The 19,470-nt window shown below is 38.0% G+C and overlaps 1 protein-coding gene across 2 annotated transcripts in view; it reads right to left on the reverse strand.

Moving 5' to 3' along the window:
* Positions 1–923: 923 nt before the first annotated feature.
* Positions 924–19,470, reverse strand: part of OPTN (optineurin) — a 36,266-nt gene continuing 17,719 nt past the window's right edge. Inside the window, exons 7-14 of one of the 2 annotated variants that reach the window (XM_014783664.2) lie at positions 17,199–17,301; positions 15,902–16,017; positions 14,484–14,633; positions 13,785–13,878; positions 12,658–12,816; positions 6,754–6,884; positions 5,336–5,415; positions 924–1,490 (exon numbers count right to left, since the gene is read on the reverse strand). In XM_014783664.2, the coding sequence (XP_014639150.1) occupies positions 1,363–1,490; positions 5,336–5,415; positions 6,754–6,884; positions 12,658–12,816; positions 13,785–13,878; positions 14,484–14,633; positions 15,902–16,017; positions 17,199–17,301 (961 nt within the window). In that variant the 3' untranslated portion in view covers positions 924–1,362. Of the gene's footprint in view, positions 1,491–5,335; positions 5,419–6,753; positions 6,885–12,657; positions 12,817–13,784; positions 13,879–14,483; positions 14,634–15,901; positions 16,018–17,198; positions 17,302–19,470 lie in introns of both variants that reach the window. The other variant, XM_014783662.2, reaches the window with a different exon arrangement.

Below are 19,470 nucleotides of genomic sequence, written 5' to 3' on the forward strand. Positions count from 1 at the left end.
AAAATCTGTATAGCCATTTTAGAAATGTCTATAACACACATTCTCCCTCAGGTGAGGTGGGGGAATCGTTAATATAAATTACTGTTGATTTGTATAGTGTGTTCTCTTGCCATGAAGATATAGTTAACTATTTTGATTCCTGTTTTACAATATATAGATTTTATATCACGGGTGTATGTGTATATTAAATCAAGTTTGTCTAGGAGAGATTCTTATGACAAATCCAAACAAAGGAGATCTTCTAATTTTCTTTTAAATGTTTTAGGATGCATAAGGACATTGTTTACTTTTATGGCTGGCCATAAAAAAAGTATTAGCTAATCTCTGTAAACTGTAGGTTTACCAAAAATGGCAAATCCTTATCTTCTCACCTCCTTAGCAAGAACAACTTCTAATTCAACCAACACGTACTGGTTTCTAGTAAAGGGTTTTGCTCATATTCATAGAATTAACAAAACAGATCTGAATAAGTATTAAGCTTATGTAAAGCTGAATATAGAAAATGCATCCTATGAAATTAGCCAATCACATATGAACAATGTGAAAGATTCATAAGCAAAATTTTATTTTGCAATAACTATTTTTGTGATTATGAATATATAGCCTGATCCGGGAAGAAAATTAATAGACAGCTGTTCCTTTTACCATTTAATCAACTATCTACTGTACAAGCTCATACACCTGCAGCACAACGAAAGAAGAAAGATAACTTCTTTACACTGTGAATGGTTATATGAAATCCAGTTAACCCAATGTATCTACTTCATGTATGCCAGTATTTTTTCACTTGTCCTGATGATCAAGTACAAGCTCACAGTGCTTATATGGAAAAAGCCATATCATAACTTTGGTGCAATTACTGTGGCTGCAATAAAACTACAACATACACGTATATACACAACCCCAAATAGATTTGTCTTAAATGGAGGAAGAAAAATAACAATATAATTTATTTTAAATTTCAAAGACATTTTACTTGATTAAATCTGTGACCACTTCATTTTTCCTGCCTCCTTAAAAAGTTCCTAAAATCTGTCAGTGAGGCTTCTTCCATCTAACTACATTTACTCTGTCTCATGATGTCACACACTCATTAACTGCATGAACAGTTCAGTGCTCACATAAACTGAACATTAAAAAAAAAAATGAATTCATGATCAAGAGAGTGGGATGTTAAGGATTCTATTTTGTAAGTTTATAGAAATCCACAGAACATGTCCCATTTAGAACATAACCATCTTCTTTCTCCTAAAACAAACAATGAGCCAAAATATTTGAGTGAAAACAAATAACACCAAAGTACAACTCTTGGAGGAAAAAATCTGACATTTACCAACAGTTGGGGGAAGTGAACGTCAACACTTAAATGATGCAGTCCATAACATGAATCTGTAAGGTATCTATGTCGGGCAGAACTTCTCCACATTTGGGGCAAGAATGCATTGGAATATTCTGTTGTTGCTCTTGCCGCCAGTTTCTATCCTCAGCTCCTGGGAATAAGCAGTAAATGAAATGTCATTCCATTCCTTCCATGTTGCAAGCAGTTTTTTTGGTTTAATAATAGATGGTTAATTTTAACATCAAACTTTGTAATCAATACACAGTGGCAAGTGAATACAGGTTTTTTGGTCTTTAACTGAAGCAGTCACTATGCATACAAAGAAAATCTCCAAAAACAGTACCTGCTTCCCTATTATTTTAGGATTTAAGCTCTACTACAGGTCCTAGGATGTGAAAATGCGTGGTTTCAGTTCTAGGTATAACACAATACACATCCTAGTAAAAGCTAGAATATTTGAGAGAAGAAAAGAGATAGATGAGGATATAAGCTAAAGAAAAGGAGAGAATATGGAGAAAACAAAGAGCAGAGCACGGGAAGGTATCCTAGAACAGTGTGGATCTTCTCAGAAGCAGAGAAAGTAATTAACATTCGCTCAGCAGACAATTTTGAGCACCCTGCGACATGGAAAAGAGGGATACAGACGTGGTGGGGACATCAGGCAAGAAAAGTGACGGTGGCAGCATGTGAGGCAAGTGCCACGGCTGTGTCACATGCAAGGGGTTTTAGTGGGAAGATAGAGAAAGGCACATGGCTCAGACTGCTCCATGCAGACAGGCTCCCTGGAAAAGACCTATTCCTCTTGAGAGGAGCCTTGAGAATGAATAAGAGTTATCCAGGCAAAGGAAGTGAGGAGAAAGAATCGAAGAATGAGACCTATCACTTGCCCCAATTTTGGAGTTGGACGAGGTTCAAGTCTAAATTCAAGAATGCTCAAAATAAGCCTTGACTCCAGGCAGGTCCCACGTGCGCAAACTGTGATCAATGCTGGAAAGGACTTCTCGCACCTGGGGCATCCCCTTGGTCTGACCTTCTGGACCAATGCAAACCATTTCGATTTCTAAAATCAAACGATTTTGATTTCTGAAGTCTCAGCACAGGTCTCTAGACTTTCATTTAGCCCCCAAAATGTTTGTTTTTAGAGGATGATAGTGGAGGTAACCTTTAACAATGGTTATTTGCTTCTGAGCATATTATTTCAATTGAATAACATGTAAGATAGTCTGTGTTCAGCAAACTTGAGAAGCACTTTTGAATAGAAATATTGATCACAAGGCATGATTTCTGAAACAGGGGACTTTCCACTGGTCTCATTGTTCTAGATCAGGGGTCAATAAACTTTTTCTGTGAAGGGGCCAGAGAGTAAATATTTTTGGTTTTGCAGATCATATCATTTCTCTCACAAGTACTCAACTCTGCCATTGTAGCATGAATGCAGCCGTACACGGTATGTCGACAAAAGGGCATGGCTATGTTCCAATAAAACTTTATTTATAAATAGGTGACAGGTCAGATTTGGCCTGTGGGCTACAGTTTGCCAAACCTGCTAGAATCTAGATGACAACCAGTCACGTATCAGGGACTATTAATTCTTCATTTTAAACATTATTGCCTCCATTTGTGCCTTTATTTTTGTCCTAGTCTATGTTTCAAGACTCAGAGTTGGGCTGTTGTTATCAGTGGGCCTGTGGGTCCCCTCTGCCTCCTGGCTCTGCATTATAAATAAGCGTAGTCAGCTTTCATTATTAACACATCCCACTCATTTCTGCCTTTGCCTGGTTATTTTTACACCATACTTACCTAAATCCTAGCTCAAGGCCAAGCTTAAAGTCACATCTCTTCAAGGCCTTTCTCAACTCCCTAGCCCTTAGTGATCACCTTTTCCTCTTATCTTCGGCACTGTTACTCTATTACTTACTCGTTATCTTGTATCATGAATTCATTTTTTTATGTGCACATCCTGTCTCTCCAACTAGACCATAAGCCCTCATGGATCTGACCATGTCCTATGCCCCTTTGTTCCCTCGTGCTCAGCCGAGTGTCCTAGACCAGAGTAGATGCTTAGATGGCTGCTGATGACAACGATAATGAAATTTATTGAGAGAGCCTAATGTTTAAGGCAGCTTTGTTAAGAAACCACAAGAAAAATCTTAAGACAGTCTCTGTTAGGAATATTGTGTTTTAAAAGACAAAGAAGCTTATTAGGATAATTATAAACAAATCTGCACTTTGTAATGATTTTTAGATTGCAAATGTAATTCAAAGAGCGAGTTCCTTTTTTAATGTAAAAAGGGATTTGCCTTATATAGTTAGGACAAAGGAAAATCTTCCCCTAAGAAACCCAGGCGCAAGACGTGGTCCTTTTCGACCCAACACAATCTTGTAGGTACTTCTAGATATGAGGTATATGGGTGTTCCTAGGATATTTAAAATCGGGTTAGAGAAAATACCTCAAGTGGGTAGACGCAGCTTTTAGAGAAGAACATAAGTTTTACCTGCTGATACTAAAAAATGCCTGAGGCTAATATGTATGTCAGTCTACATGCTGCTCCTTCTGCATGTGCTCACGAATACTATCTTTATTTTTAACCTGAATTACTACCACTAATATTTACTTTAACCTATTTTTTCCTGTAAAAGAACTTTGGTGGGGGGCTGGGAAGAGATGAGAGTCAAAGGGATACTCAGGGAACTTTCCCCAAGATTTAACAGTTAATTATACACACTGACATTGCTTCCTTGCTGCAGAGAACATTGTGACGTAGTTCCGTTTCAATAGTCACTTGGGACATGGAAGGGACTTAGACTGGTCCAGCACTAAAAAAAAGTTAAAGAACCAGTTTTATGTGAAATTTAGGATGGCATCCTAAACCCAGATTCCTCTTAGTGGCATTACTATTAACTTTTCATCTAGCTATATCAGTCCTTGATCCTTTGAATTTTTTTTTTCATATCTAGACTCAAGGATAATATTTCCCTTTCAGTGATGTACTATAAGCCAGTGATTTACTATAAATTACAGAACATGATTACTGGTGTGTTAAAACCATGTAATAGACAGAGCATCATACTTTTAATAAGTGTCATGACCAATTTCACTCAGGGAATTAAAATCTAGATTTCATACATAATTAAATGACAATCTATTACAGGCAGTACCGTGTAGTAGTGAAGAGTCAGATAACCTTGGGTTCCATGTCCAATTCTGCCCCTAAGTAGCTTTGTGATGCTGGGTTACTTAACCTTGTCTTCCAGAAGATGGTGATAATATATACCTCATGGAATTTTGTGAAGATCACAGGAAATAATGTGTATGAAGTGATCAGTGCAGTACCCACGCATAGTAAACTCTCAATAAACGGTAACATTATTATATGCAAAACACCAGGTAGTGGGTAGAGATATAAGCTCCAAAACAGCTTATTTAATAGGGTACTTAAATGCATATTTATGACACATAAATAATTATAATATAAAATAGCAGATAAGTACTAAAACAGGAATAAAGTACTTTGGAAATTCAAGAGGGAGGGTCCCATTGTGTTGGATTCATGGAGACGGTATTTGCAGTGGGTTTTAAAGATGGGGTAAGAGACTGTAAAGAGACTGGAGGAAGACAGGGATGTGAGTGTGGGAAGGGCATCTCCGTGAAGGACATCCCATAAGGAAGTACATGCAGGTATACAAGCTTAGGACAAGTTCAAGGAACAGGGAGTGATTCAGTTGGCTAATATCTGTATGGGAATAGAGTGAGAGAAGACTTAAAAGTTTGGCTGTGCCAGGCCTCAACTGCCAGCGTGAAGAGTCTGGTCTGGAGTCAGCAGGTAATGGATGGAGACAGGGGTATCGTCAAAATAAAACTGATGGGGGCGATATTTGTGGTAGCTTGATTTGGAACCCATTGCACAGAATGTAGTGGAATTTTTCTTCAAGCATCTTCTTCATAGGACAGTTATCCCCTGGAACCCTGAAAACCCAGAATCACAGGGGACTCACCTCTTTGAACAAGGTAAGCCTGCTGGTCGGAGTCACTTGTTCTTGCCCCATGACGGCTCTGCATTTCCATCAAGGACTGCCTACTGGGATTAAAAGCAACACCATATGTGATGTTCTAAAACCCTGAAGTATCACAACATTCAGCAGACATTCAACAGAAGTATGAGAAAAAAGGAGCTGAACTATAATGCCGAGGTTCATAAAAACCAGAACTTCAGACTAATTTGAGTTTTAAATATTATTGGCACTAGGACACAGTGTAGCAAAAGTAGTAAGATTAAAAACAAATTAGTTAGGAAATAACCAAACTGTCAATTGATAGGGGAATGGATTAGAAAAAAGTACTTTTTTATTCTAAAACAAGACATACATATTTCTACAAGAAGACACTACAGAGCAATTAAACAGAATTAAATCTGCATATATACAGAGTTCAAAATCACAATGTTATGCAAAGCAAGTTGCAGAACGATACCTATAGTGATCACTTTGTAACTTAAGCACAGAAAAATTAATATTATCTCATTTTAAGATATTATGTAGATGTGTTTATATGTAAAAGTATAAAATGCATGGGGATGCTACCCACCAAATTGCAGGCAGTATGAGGAAGGGAAGAGAGGAATATAATGAGGGATGCAGAACAAAGGAGATTTCAACTTCATCTATAACTCCTTTTTTCTTTTAATAAAAATATACTTGAAACAAATAAAAGAAATGGTAGTAACTGTCAGTCCTGGATGGAGTACATATTGGTTTGTGTTATTTTATTCTCTGTATTTTTCTACTTCTGTTTCTCTATATTTCAAATTTTTCTCAAAATGAAAATTTAAAAAGAGAAGTAATTTTAGCAATATTTTCTTTTAAAACAAATTCCAGAATTATTTAAAGTGTCAGGAATATTTCATCCATGCCAATAGCAGGATGTGACTTCAGAATACATAATATCATGTTTTTACAGCTTATCTAAAAGCACAGAGCTCAATCAAGTTTTCACAAGACACTGCCAAGCCTTGCTATAAGTCAAACTAAGTGTTAGGAACACAATCAAATGAAGTGTACTCAAAACGATTTTTTTTTTTTTTTTGGTGAGGAAGATTGGCCCTAAGCTAACATCTGTTGCCAATCTTCCTCTTTTTTGCTTGAGGAAGATTAGCCCTGAGCTAACATCTGTGCTCATCTTCCTCTATTTTGTATGTGGGACGCCTCCACAGCATGGCTTGACAAGTGGTGTACGTCTTCTCCCAGGATCCAAACTCACAAACCTGGGCTGCCCAAGCAGAGCCAGACTGAACCACTACACCGTGGGGCCAGCCCCTCAGAGCAATTCTTATAGCTCAAATTAGCAAACACCTTTGGCGGGTCACCTCTCCGACAGCCCATGCTGATATGTGCTCTAAGTCCTCCCCTCACCTCACCTGCCTCCATCTTCAAAATCATTATTCTCTTTCAGCAGAAGTGCCAGCTGCAATGCCAACTGCTCCTTTTCTTCATGAATCTTCTCTCTCGCTGCTCTTTCAGCATGAAAGTCAGAACAGTAAACCTCCATCTGTCAGAGGAAAAAACAGACAGAAGTTACTACCTAGACGAATGTGCATTCTCTACAGCTCACCTGTCGATGAGGTGAAGAGATAGTGCTGCAGTCTGTGACATACCTGGTAAAGAACAGGGACACATTCCTGCTAGAAACCAGCGTAATGACGATGACTTTCCAACTACTTCCAAATAGAACTTACAAGTTGTGTGTGCTTTAAACAGTTAGAACCCAGCAACCACACTGATATAGGTGGTTTAAATACTGTATGTACCATTAATTCAGGAAAATTCTCTCATCTCTTTTTTTAAACATAATATTCAGGATTAGCTTAATATAGTAAACAGTTTATTTACTCTGTCAGGTATATTTATGAAGGGTGGCCTTAAGATAAATTTAAAAAAATAATAATAAATAGATGCAATTTCTTGAATTCTAAACATGCGTGAGGTCCTACGTTAGGTGCCTATATTGACTATCTTATTTCACCCTATCAAGAATCCTGGGAATGTAGAATTCTATGCTCATTTTACATTTACAAGTTTAATAGCTCTTAATCTTGGGGGAAATGAGTTAAGTGGTCAAACCAGCATTTGACCCCAGACTGAAGTCCATATACCATGGACTCTTCTATATACCATGCCACTTTCCATAGTGGTGGTAGCCAGCCTCCAAGATGGCTCCAGTGATCCTCACCTTCCACACTGAGTACTTTCACCTCCCACATGAATACCCTCCCACATGTGTATGGTCCCCTCCCACAATGAATAGGGCCAATCCATGTAACCACTGGATATTGCCAAAGTGATGGGGTGTGGCTTCTGAGACTAAGTCACAAAAGACCCTACAGCTTCCGTCTTGCTCTCTCTTGGATCACTTACTCCAGGGGAAGCCAGGTGCCATATCATGCGAGTGCTCTAGTAGCCCTATGGAGAGGTCTACATGATGAGAACTAAGGCCTCCCACCCACAGCCACGTGAGAGCCATCCTGGAAATGCATCTTCCAGTCCACCTTGAGTGCAGCCTCATGAGAGACCCTAGGCCAGAGTCACCCTGCTAAGCTGCCCCTGGATTCTTTTTTTTTTTTTCGTGAGGAAGATCAGCCCTGAGCTAACATCCATGCCAACCCTCCTCTTTTTGCTGAGGAAAACTGGCCCTGAGCTAACATCCGTGCCCACCTTCCTCCACTTCATGTGGGACCCTGCCACAGCATGGCCTGACAAGCGGTGCATCGGTGCGTGCCCGGGATCCGAACCCGGGCCGCCAGCAGCAGAGCGCGCACTTAACCACTACGCCACTCGGCCAGCCCCTGCTCCTGGCATCCTGACCCACAGAAACTGTATGAGGTAACAACTGCTTGTGGTTGTTTTAGCTGCTAAGTTTGGAGGGTATTTTGTTACATAGAAATATGAACAGATAAATATTACGCCATATAGCAATTTCTTCATTGTTATAAAATTATAAAGTAAAAACGAATTACTTAATAGTGAACTGAGCATTATTATAATACCAGTTTTTAAGTTTCTATATTTAAAATTAGGCTTTTCTTTTCAACTTTAGTGGTTCCAGGATACAAATTTTTATCCAATACTTTTAAGAGTAAAATTAATAAAAATTTAAATATTCTATCACAATTGTAGTTACACAAAAAAAGTACGTGATAAAGAGATCATTTTAAGGGATTTCCTGCCATCTGTGAATGATCCAGCATTTTATGGTATCACTGAAGGATCGTGGGCTTTTCTGAGTCAGACCTAAATTTGAGTTAGTCTCACTTGTCTCACTTATTAGCTTGGAGCCAGTAAGAACTCGATCTTTGTTTTATCCATTCCTATATCCCCACCAGTAGGAGCAGTGTCTGGCATTTATAGGTGTTCAAAAAAGAGTTGCTGGGGGCCGGCCCGGTGGCGCAAGCGGTTAAGTGTGCGCGCTCCAGTGCGGCGGCCCGGGCTTCACCAGTTCGGATCCCGGGCGTGCACCGACACACCGCTTGTCAGGCCATGCTGTGGTGGCGTCCCATATGAAGTGGAGGAAGATGGGCATGGATGTTAGCCCAGGGCCAGTCTTCCTCAGCAAAAAAAAAAAGAGGAGGATTGGCAGATAGCTCAAGGCCCATCTTCCTCAAAAAAAAAATAGAGTTGCTGAATGACTTAACAAGAGTATGTATCAAAACAAAACAAATGTCTGTGTAGAGAATATGGCAAAAGTCCATGACTACAGTATCATGAGGTACCCAAACAAAGGAGATGCTATAAACAGCTCAGGCTGAGGGTCTATTCCTGCAGAAATAAAACTAAAGCCATATGTCCAGTCAACCACTTCCATATTTCACTGGGTCACAGCCACGCTTGGCAGCTCGTAATGCATATGTATGTAGGGAATAATAAATTGTTGCCATTGTTATATTAAAATACTCTGTTTATCTTTATCAGATTGGCAAACATTTAAAAGAATGATTCAAGGATGTGGCGAAATAGGAGCTCTCATCTTTTGGTGAGAGAATAATTTTGGGTATGCCTTTTTAGAAGACAACTTGGTAATATTTAACTTAAAAACAGGCATACCCAATGACCCAACTATTCCATTTCTGTATCCTACTATAGATTCCACAAGTGCACAGAGACATATATACAAGAATGTGCAATTTATTGTCGTTGATACTAGCAAAAATACTGGTACAACCTCCATGTCTATTAATAGAGGTTAAGTCTATCACGGTAATGCACATTTTGAAACGCTATGCAACTGTTAAAAAAGTAACATATGGCGTGAGCGATAACATGGAGAGATGTCCAAGATATGAGTGAAAAAGTTGTAGTATAAAACGAATAGTGTGATCTCATTTTTAATTAAGCACACAAAAGAAAAACAAAGGAAAAAGGATTTCCCACCTTTTTTGTGATTTTACCTCACAGGCAGGATGTATTCTCACTAATAAACTCTCCTCCAAGTACTCCACCCTCCAGGATCAAGAGTGGGCCAAAACACTCACAACAAGCCAATCATACATAAATTCTTCCAGAGAACGGTAAAAGAAATCTGTCTCCACTGGTTTTTATGAGGCCAGTAAAACTCTGATATCAAAACGTGACCAGGACATTAGCAAAAGGAAAATTCTAGGCTAATCTTACTCAAGAATATAGATACAAAAATCCTAAGCAAAATAGGAGCAAACCAAATCCAGCAACATAAACAGAGGATAATTCAAGAAATGCAAAGTTTGATATTTTAAAAATCAATGTGATTCACATTAACAAATTAAAGGCAAAAGGCATATAATTATCTAATTATATCATTATATGAAGAAAAAACATTTCCTAAATAAAATTCAACATCCACTCAAAATAAAAATTTTTGGCAAACAAGGAAGAGAAGGGAATTTCCTTAATCTGGTAAGTGATATCTACAAAAAGCTATAGCAAACACCACACACTTAACAGTGAAATGTTGAAAGCATTGCCTCTGAGACTGGGAGCAAGGCAAGGCTGCCTGCTATCTCCATTGTTACACAACATTGTACTGGGGTCCCAGCCAGTGCAATAAAGCAAGAAAAAGAAATAACAGAAAGAAGTGGAAAGGAAAAAAACTGTTATTATTTTTTTTTGGTGAGGAAGATCACCCCTGAGCTAACATCTGTTGCCAATCCTTTTCTTTTTGCTGAGGAAGATTGGCCCTCGCCTGACATTTGTGTCCATCTTCCTCTACTTTATATGTGGGACGCCTGCCACAGCATGGCTTGATAAGCAGTGGGTAGGTCCGCACCTGGGATCTGAACCTGCAAACCCTGGACCGCTGAAGCGGAGCACATGAACTTAACCACTATGCCACCGAGCTGACCCCTAAACTGTCATTATTTAAATGATATGAGGGGCCGGCCCTGTGGCTTACTGGTTAAGTGCGTGCTCTCTGATGCTGGCGGCCCGGGTTCGGATCCCGGGCGCACACCGACGCACCGCTTCTCTGGCTACGCTGAGGCCGCGTCCCACATACGGCAACTAGAAAGCTGTGCAACTATGACATACAACTATCTACTGGGGCTTTGGGGTGAAAATAAATAAATAAATCTTTAAAAAAAAAAAAATAAATAAATGATATGATTATTAATGTACAAAGTCCAAAAGAATATTCAGAACTACTGTCAGAATTAATATGAGTTGAGCAAGTTTACTGCATACAAAGTCAATATACAAAAATCAATTGTATTTCTACATAACAGCAATTGTTAGAAAATGAAGTTTTTAAAAAGATGTTATTTACAATAGTATCATAAAAATAAAAATTATCTAGGAATAATCTAATAAAAGATGAGTAAAATATTTACTGAGAAGATTAAAAATATTACTGATAAGAATTAAAGAAAATAAGCCATGTTCATGGATTGGAAGAGTCAATGTTGTAAAGATGTCAATTTTCCCCAAATTGATTTATATACATTTAATATAATTCCAATCAAAACCACAGTAGGTTTTCTGTGTGTGTGGAAAATATCAAGCAGACTCTAAAATTTATATGAAAATGAAAAAGGGAAGGAAAATCTAAGGTCCTCTTAAGAATATCAATGGAGTAGGAAGACTTACTCTACCAGATATCACAACTTTTGACGCTTTATATTAAGTTAAGACAGGATGGTACCAGAGCAAGGATACATAGCCCAAAGGAACAGTACAGTACTGAGTCCAGAAATAGACCCAGGGGTAAATGGACACCAGATATGACAAAGGGCAGCAGAGTACATAAGAAAAGATGGCTTTTTAATAGATGGTGCCAAGTCAACAGGATATTCATACAGGAAAAAAATATGAATTTTTACCCTTATCTCACTCCATATAGAAAAGCTAGTTCCAGATGGTTTCTAGATCTTAATGCAAAAGGCAAAACAATAAAACTTTTAGGAGATAACATAGGAGAATATCTTCATGGCCTTCAGGTACTAAGAGTTTTTTAAACAGGACACAAAAAGTACTAATCATAAATGAAAAGACTGACAAATTGGACTATATTAAAATTAAGAACTTTTGTTCATCAAAAGACACTTTCATGAGAGTGAAAAGGCAAATCACAGAGTGAAGAAACTTGCAACAAATATAACAGGCAAGGGCTTGTACTGGAGTACATAAGGAACTCCCATAAAATTAAAAAAAAAACCAGCAAACCAGAAGAAAAATGGGCAGAGACCTGATCAGCACTTCACAAAAGGGATACCTAAAAGTCCAGTAAACATTTGAAAAAGCACTCAATCTCACTAGCCATCAGAGAAATGCAAATTAAGTGAGACACCATTATACACCCACCAGGATGGTTAAAGATGAGAGTAAAAATACCGATAACACAAATAGGTGAGGATGGAGAGCAAGGGGAACTCTGTTGATGGGAGTGAAAACTGGTACAACTGCTTTGGAAAACTATTTGGCGTTATCTAGTAAGTGCGTAACATGCACATTCTACGAACCAGCAACTCTCCTCCAAGGTGTGCACCCAAAAGAAATGAATGCACAGGTGAACAGAGAGAGATGCACAAGAATGTCCGAACAACATTAATCATAACACCCCAAACTGGAAATAATCCTACTATCTATCAACTGTAGAATGGGTACAGTCATTGAGCTATACGCTTGAAAATTTGGTGCACTTCCCACCTGTGATATACTTCAAGAACGAAGTTTTTTAAAAAATATACTGCTGGAAATAATAAAAAATCATAAACTATATTTTAAACACCATCACGTTCCCATTTGAGCATGTAATCAGGGTTGGCCTCACTCAGCTCCTGTTTCAGCATGCAGCGTACCTGGGCCCTGAGAATAGTCATGGTTTCCAGGTCCTCCTCCTGCTTGGCGATGGTCTGCTTCATCTCATCCATTTGAAGCTGCTTGGAAGCCAGGGCCTTTTCTGCTAGTTCCAGTTTTTCATTTAGTTCCAGCAGCACCATCTTATCCACTTTTTCTGACTGAAATAGACAAGTTTATTTGAGAAAAGGTTTTGAAATAATTCAACCTATTTTAGTAAAATATTAGTGAAGGTTTATTTTCTTTAAATGATTGGTTCTAAACTGTTCTGTTAATTAGCAATGATAACTTACTCAAAAAGTTGTATTCATTTAACTTACGGCTTGCAAATAATAATTTCCTAATTTAAAGCAATAATTACAAAAAAGAAAACACTAAAATAAGGGAAATGATAACAAACTCCAATCTCAGTGAGGTTGTAACTTGCTGATACTGCTACTCTTCCACTGACATTACTCTTTGTGAAGTCAGTGGAAAAAGAAGAATCATATTTAAATTAAAATTTACTAGGTCCTAGAGAGGAACAATATTCTATTAAAAAAAATGAAAAGCAAAAAGTGTATTTATGAGGATATTGACTCAAAGACCCTTTCTAATTTGAAGCTTCCATGGTCTTTATTTATTTATTGCAGGTCTCTTGAGGTAAAATTGACAAAACTGTCAGATATTTAAAGTGTACAACGTGATGATTGAAAAGATTCCCCATGAGGTTAATTAACACATCCATCCCTTCACATATCCATCCATGGTGTTTAAATTATCATACCATGCTGGGCATTATTACTAATTCAAGTTGCAGCCCAGTAAGTCCAGGGTCTCAAGTTCACTGACAGCAGGCAAGCTAGTCTGTAATAGCTCCCCTGCAAATCCACTCACCCTTAGAAATGCTAAAAGCTTACTCCCTGACTGTAGGACATTAGCACCCTCTTTGTACACAAAGCACATTATACATAACGTGGAACATCAGAAGTTATAAACACTTAGACACAAGAAATCAATTATAAACTGAAAAACAACCTTTGAAACCCGATTTGGTTAAGGATTAACGCAACTACTTTACATATGAAATGTTCAGTAGTCTCCATTCATTACTAGACTATAAAAGCAATTTTTTTTTTTCTATGAGTACCTCTTTCCTTTTTAGTTCCTCAATTGTTTTCAACGCATTATTGTACTCCTGAAGAAGCCTGTTGTGTGTCAACTGTAGACAGGCTAATTTGGACCTATTTAAAAAAAAATTAAAAAATGGAATCTTGGGGAAAATACGATAGAAACATACAGTCTTGCCTCCCAACCTTATTTTGAACACTCACGTAGCAAAATCTGCTCTCCTACCTTTATCATCCCACCACCTAATAGCATTTTCTTACACTCAAAGAAAACATTTTTTTCAAAAAATCAAGATAGATTACTAATGATTTTCATTTTTTTTTTTTTTTTGGTGAGGAAGATTGGCCCTGAGCTAACATCTGTTACCAATATTCCTCTATCTTTTGTAAGAAAAGATACAGAATATATCTGTGTATATACGCCGCCACAGCATGGCTTGATGAGCAGTGCGTAGGTCCACGCCCGGGATCCGAACCCACGAACCCCGGGCCACCAAAACAGAGCACGTGAACTTAACCACTACGCCACTGGGCCAGCCCAATATTCATAGTTTTGTTATAACAAAACTTAAATTTTATCTCCTCAGAAAAGTCTCCTAGTACTCCTTCAAATAAAGAGAAAATTTTAAAATTTATTCTCAAATCCTAATTCCAACCTGTATGAAAGAGCTACCCTATCTTCTTTTAGCAAGTAGCCATTTCATCAACGGCACACTCACTTTTCATCTTCCGTTTTGGCTTGCTCCATCTTGATTTCTGATCGCATGCTTTCCACTTGTAGCTCTAACTTTTTGTTATTATAAACAAGCTCTTGTTTTTCACTCAATTCTGACGGAGTTGCAGAATTTTTCCTTTCAAGGGCCTGGCATCTAAGCAAGATCAAAATTTCATGAGGATAAACAATGCTCCTTCATTTCTCAGTGGCTTTTAAACAAATCCCAAGATTATGCAGCAAACACAAAGAATTTTAGGATTGCATTTTTCAAGGATTTAACAGTACAAAATAAAATATTTTATCCTCCTTGCTTCTTTACTGTAAAAAAGTACAGATCTAAGATCACACAGCTACTGCCCACTTGGAATAATTGTTTTCAGTAGTCATGCAAATATATTTTTCGTTATTTAGACACAGACCAAAGTAGTAATTGGCTAAAGGTGCTCTGATATAGTGATCCATGGATACCTTTAATATTTTTAAAAGTTGTGGGTTCTGTTAAGCACAAAGAATATGACTCTGACAAAGATTCAAGAGGGGAAAAGGAAGTGCCCTAGCCCTCTTAAAGATCAGAAAGAGAATTTCAATATAATAATAGCAAATATGAACCAATGACAGCTATGCGCAAAGCATTAATGCCAAGCACGTTAAACATTATCTCACTTAATACAACATTATGAAGTAGGAATTATGACACACATTTTACAAATGATAAAACTGAGGCTCAGAGAGGTTAAATAAATAACTTGCCCAAGGTAACACCACAAATAAGTTGTAGATCCATATTTCAACCTAGGTCTATGTGTCCAAAGACCTCAGCTTCAGCTGCTATGCTGTACCAGCGTTAGTAAGTGTAACTGCACAAGGAAACACACTTGTATACTGTGCTGGAAACATCTTTGCCAACTAATCCAAAAGACCAACATCAACTTAGCTTTCCTAAATTTTGGGTAACTTCTTACATCAAGAGAAACAAGGAAATGCAAAATTCTCAATTTATATATTAGCTTTCAGAATTGACTGAAAATGAAAATTTTTTTCCTAAATAAATCTCACTCAAGTTCTTCTTGCTCTCTGCAGCTTTCTTTTACGTTTGTTCATATCGAGGTTGTCAGCTCAGGTAAGTCACAGGAAATCTGGCTCACTGCTTTTTACAGGTCCTTATATAGGCTAGGATGCTTAACAGATGCCCCCAAAGAGCTGAATCCCCAGAGTCCTCTGGGCCCATTCCCTCACATTATTACAAGTGTTTTATGTTTACATATTAACCTGAACATTAGTATTTTTTTGAATTCATATTTTAATTAGATTTCTATTTTTCTTTTAGTCAGTAACACAGTAACAAAACTATGTTTTTATATAGTGACATATTTTGTAAAAATGTACACTTTTTGAAGGATGAAATTCATCTCTCATTCTTACTTTTCTTGAAGTCTCTTCTTCATTAGCTCAGCTTCACTGAGTTTCGTATGAGCCTCTTGAAGCTCCTTAAACAGGGTTGTCACTTGTTGGTTTAGTGTTTCCACTTCACTTCCAATCTGTCATACAAGAAATCCCAACCACACATACGTGATTTGCATCAGAGATTAAATGACCCTCTTGGTGACAAAACAATGTGAACCGTTACTATTCAATTAAGACTGACTGATGAATTGATTAAACTTTTGACAATGAATGCCCCAAATATTTTGCATGAAAAGGAACGTTTTGGATACAACTCTGTTTCCTTACAGAGTATTACCAGATTGATTTGGATGCACTTGTGATAATGACTTTATCACAATTAAAATTAACTCTGACCATGGTTCAAGAGACCACAGACCACAGCAGTGTCGAAGCACAACCCTATCCAGCTAACACCTCACTCCCGTATTCCCTTGCCAATTTATGTCTCTAGTTTACTCATCTCTTTCCATTGTGCAGCCTTTTCCCTGGCAGCTTTAGAATGTCTGTCAATGAGTTTTTACGGTGCCTGGGAGGTCTCAGTACTTCTCTATTATTGGTTGTCAAATTCATTTTAGTCAACATAGTACTCTTACTCATGGGTGGTCTCTTCATCTCAGTTTTCTAAATGCTCTCCATTCTCTTCAAAGTAGGGGACTCAGCCCAGAGCGCGGCATACAGTAGACATTCAATATATATTTGTTGAATAAATGAATTAGCTAAAGTGAGTATTTTACGTAAATGCCCTGTGCGTGGGCTACTGTGGCTCTTACAACTTCATAGCTAAATCAACTTTCCCTACACTTAAGACTCTATGTGTGCAGGCTCGAGGCACATCTTTAAATTGCCACAGAACATTGACTATATAAACACATACCTTTTTCATTCTATTTTATTCCAACCAGTAGTGAGATAGAACCAAGATTTTCAATTCTGCCTCAAGTTTCTGCGTCAGATCCTCAAAGGATCTCCTTATCAAGTGGACAGAATTCCTTTTTCATGTAGTAGGCCTGTTCACTTAGGAATTTAGGGAAAGAAATCAGTCAAGAAGAGATAGAGGAGTGATTTCCTAGAATCTCTGGGATAGGAATACATCTCACTACAATTTACACTGAATGACATTCAAATCAAGACAAGGAAATAGGAGAGAAATAAAAAATATTCAACACTAAAATTATTTCTATAGTCCTAAAGCCAATAACGTAATACAAGAATCACCTTCTGTACTACTCACATCCACGGGGTGTGAGAGCAGCCTTAGAATCTCACTACTCACAGTTTCTGTGCTTTTCTCCTCTTCTTTCTCAGTTTCTGTGCTCTCCTCTGTCTGGGTCTCAATTTCAGAACGATCATTGGCTTTCTTTTCAAAATCTGAAATTCTAAAAAATTGCAGAATGTAGAAAAGTTACTTTCCCTTTGGTTTCAAGAGGAATAACAACTGCAGAAGCACTAAAAAGAACATTGTTCAAAATTTGGATAAAGAATCAGGTTTTCAAAATCTCTTCTTATTCACTTTATTAGCTTTGGTTTTTGCTTTTCATCCTAAAATTGGCTAGAATCAATTTAAGAGATGAATACATACAGAGGTAAAAAGATAAGTATAACTCATCTTGAACACTGAAAAACACTGCCTGTGTTCTTGTAACTGCAATACAGAGAAATATTTTTAAAATCTGTGTTTTTGTGTGGGTACACATGTGCAAGCATGTGTGTTAGATGAATGTGTGTGTCCCTTCATAAGGATTCAGCAGAGAAGGAAAGACTTTTCCTTTTTGGACCCATTGACGTTGACAAGTCCCTGAAAACAAAAATGTAGCATCATTCTTACACTGAATCATAACCACATGAAAGCTATCCCAATACAAACGAAACAAAAGGAGACCTATGGTTAGAGACGGCAGATTGAATATAAGCACGTAATTTTTCTCCCACCCTGAGCCCCACTAAAATGACTTTTAAAAAGCCATACCTATGAGAGCAAAGAGAAAGGGAGACGAAGTAATAGCAAGAAGATTTGGGAAGCACAGGTATGAGTGGGAACTGAACCGGCAGCCCATGAAGGCTGGATCTGAAGCCAACAGTAAGGAGAACCAAGACGTCACCCACTTCACACTGTGGGACCTAACAGGTTCACAAATCGGTGACACCAGCTGCCTCTTGACATGGGGATAAGGGTGGAGCCTGTTTAAGAAGGACTAGAAGATCGTAAAATAAAGGGTCTCTGGACTCAGAGATGTTAATCCGAGTTGAGCGCTTGGGTTTCCTACTGAAAAGAGGGAACTTACACACAGAATACTGAGACCCTCGGCCTCCTTTTCCTACTCATCTCAAGGACGCTGCCATCTAGTAAAGTACCCTACAGGCAGGAGACTGGAAGAGTCTCCTCTGGAGAACTTGATCAGGATAAGGGAAAAGATTTAAAGTTCCTGATTTGGGGCTTCCCCAAGGAAACCTCCCAGCCAGACCACCCTACACATGCACACAGCACTTCCTTCAGCTTCTAACTCCCCCTCTTAAGTCTGATCAAATAGCCAAGAATGCCAGCCACTTCAGGAAAACCTTAAAATGAAACAGATAAAAGTAAACCAGAAAAGAGCAACTTACTGAAATTAGAATATGCCTGGGGTGGGGAGGGGAACTTCAAAAAAACTATCATTAATATCCTTAGAGACAGAAGGAAACATACTATAATCAAACAAAAGTAGAACACTATAAAACAGGAACATTCAAAAGACCCAGCTGCTCAAAAAAAGAGAAGATGAAAGTTGATCAAATCTGTCAGAAAGGAGAAAAAAAAAAAGAAAGAGAAAGATGGGACAGAGGAACACAGAGTTAAGAAAATTAGAGGCCTGGTCTAGGAGGTCCAATTCAAAATAACAGTAGTAATAGAAAGAGAAAACAGAGAAAATTGAGGGTAGGAGATTATCCCAAAATTAATTCAGGATCACTTTTCAAGAACTGGAGGACATGAGTTTACAGAATGAAAGAGCCCACAGAGCGTCCAGAACAAATGGATGAAAATCAGGATCACACCAAAGCACATGTGAAATGGCAGAATACTTGGGACAAAGCAAAGAATCTTTGGGAAGGGGAAAAACAAAAGAAGTTTTATCCCGAAAGATTAAGAATCAGAATGGCAATGCATTTCTGAGCAGTTAACACCAGAAGCTAGAATACAGTGAAGTAATGCTTTCAAAATTCAGAGGGAAAATTATATCCAATACAGAATTCTATATCTAGCCACACTGTCCATTGAGTATAAAGGCAGAGAGATCTTCAGATATGCAGATCTCAGAAAATATACTCCCCATAGATTGTTTCTTAATAAGTTAGAGGAGATATGGTGAGCTCTAGTTGAAAAAAAAATTTTAAAGAGTAAGAAATGCATTGGATTCAGGAAACAGGTGATCCAACATAGGGAGAGCTGAAGGAATTCCAGCAGGACCCAGAAAGCAACCAGGCCAGACTCCAGGAGGAAAGTGTTCAAGAGAATACTATTAGACTACTCACACAACTGAATGAACTGAGAGATTTCCTCAACGGGGAAG

The sequence above is a fragment of the Ceratotherium simum genome, chromosome 32, assembly GCF_057802395.1.
Source record: "Ceratotherium simum simum isolate JZ-2026a chromosome 32, ASM5780239v1, whole genome shotgun sequence".
Lineage (NCBI taxonomy): Eukaryota > Metazoa > Chordata > Mammalia > Perissodactyla > Rhinocerotidae > Ceratotherium > Ceratotherium simum.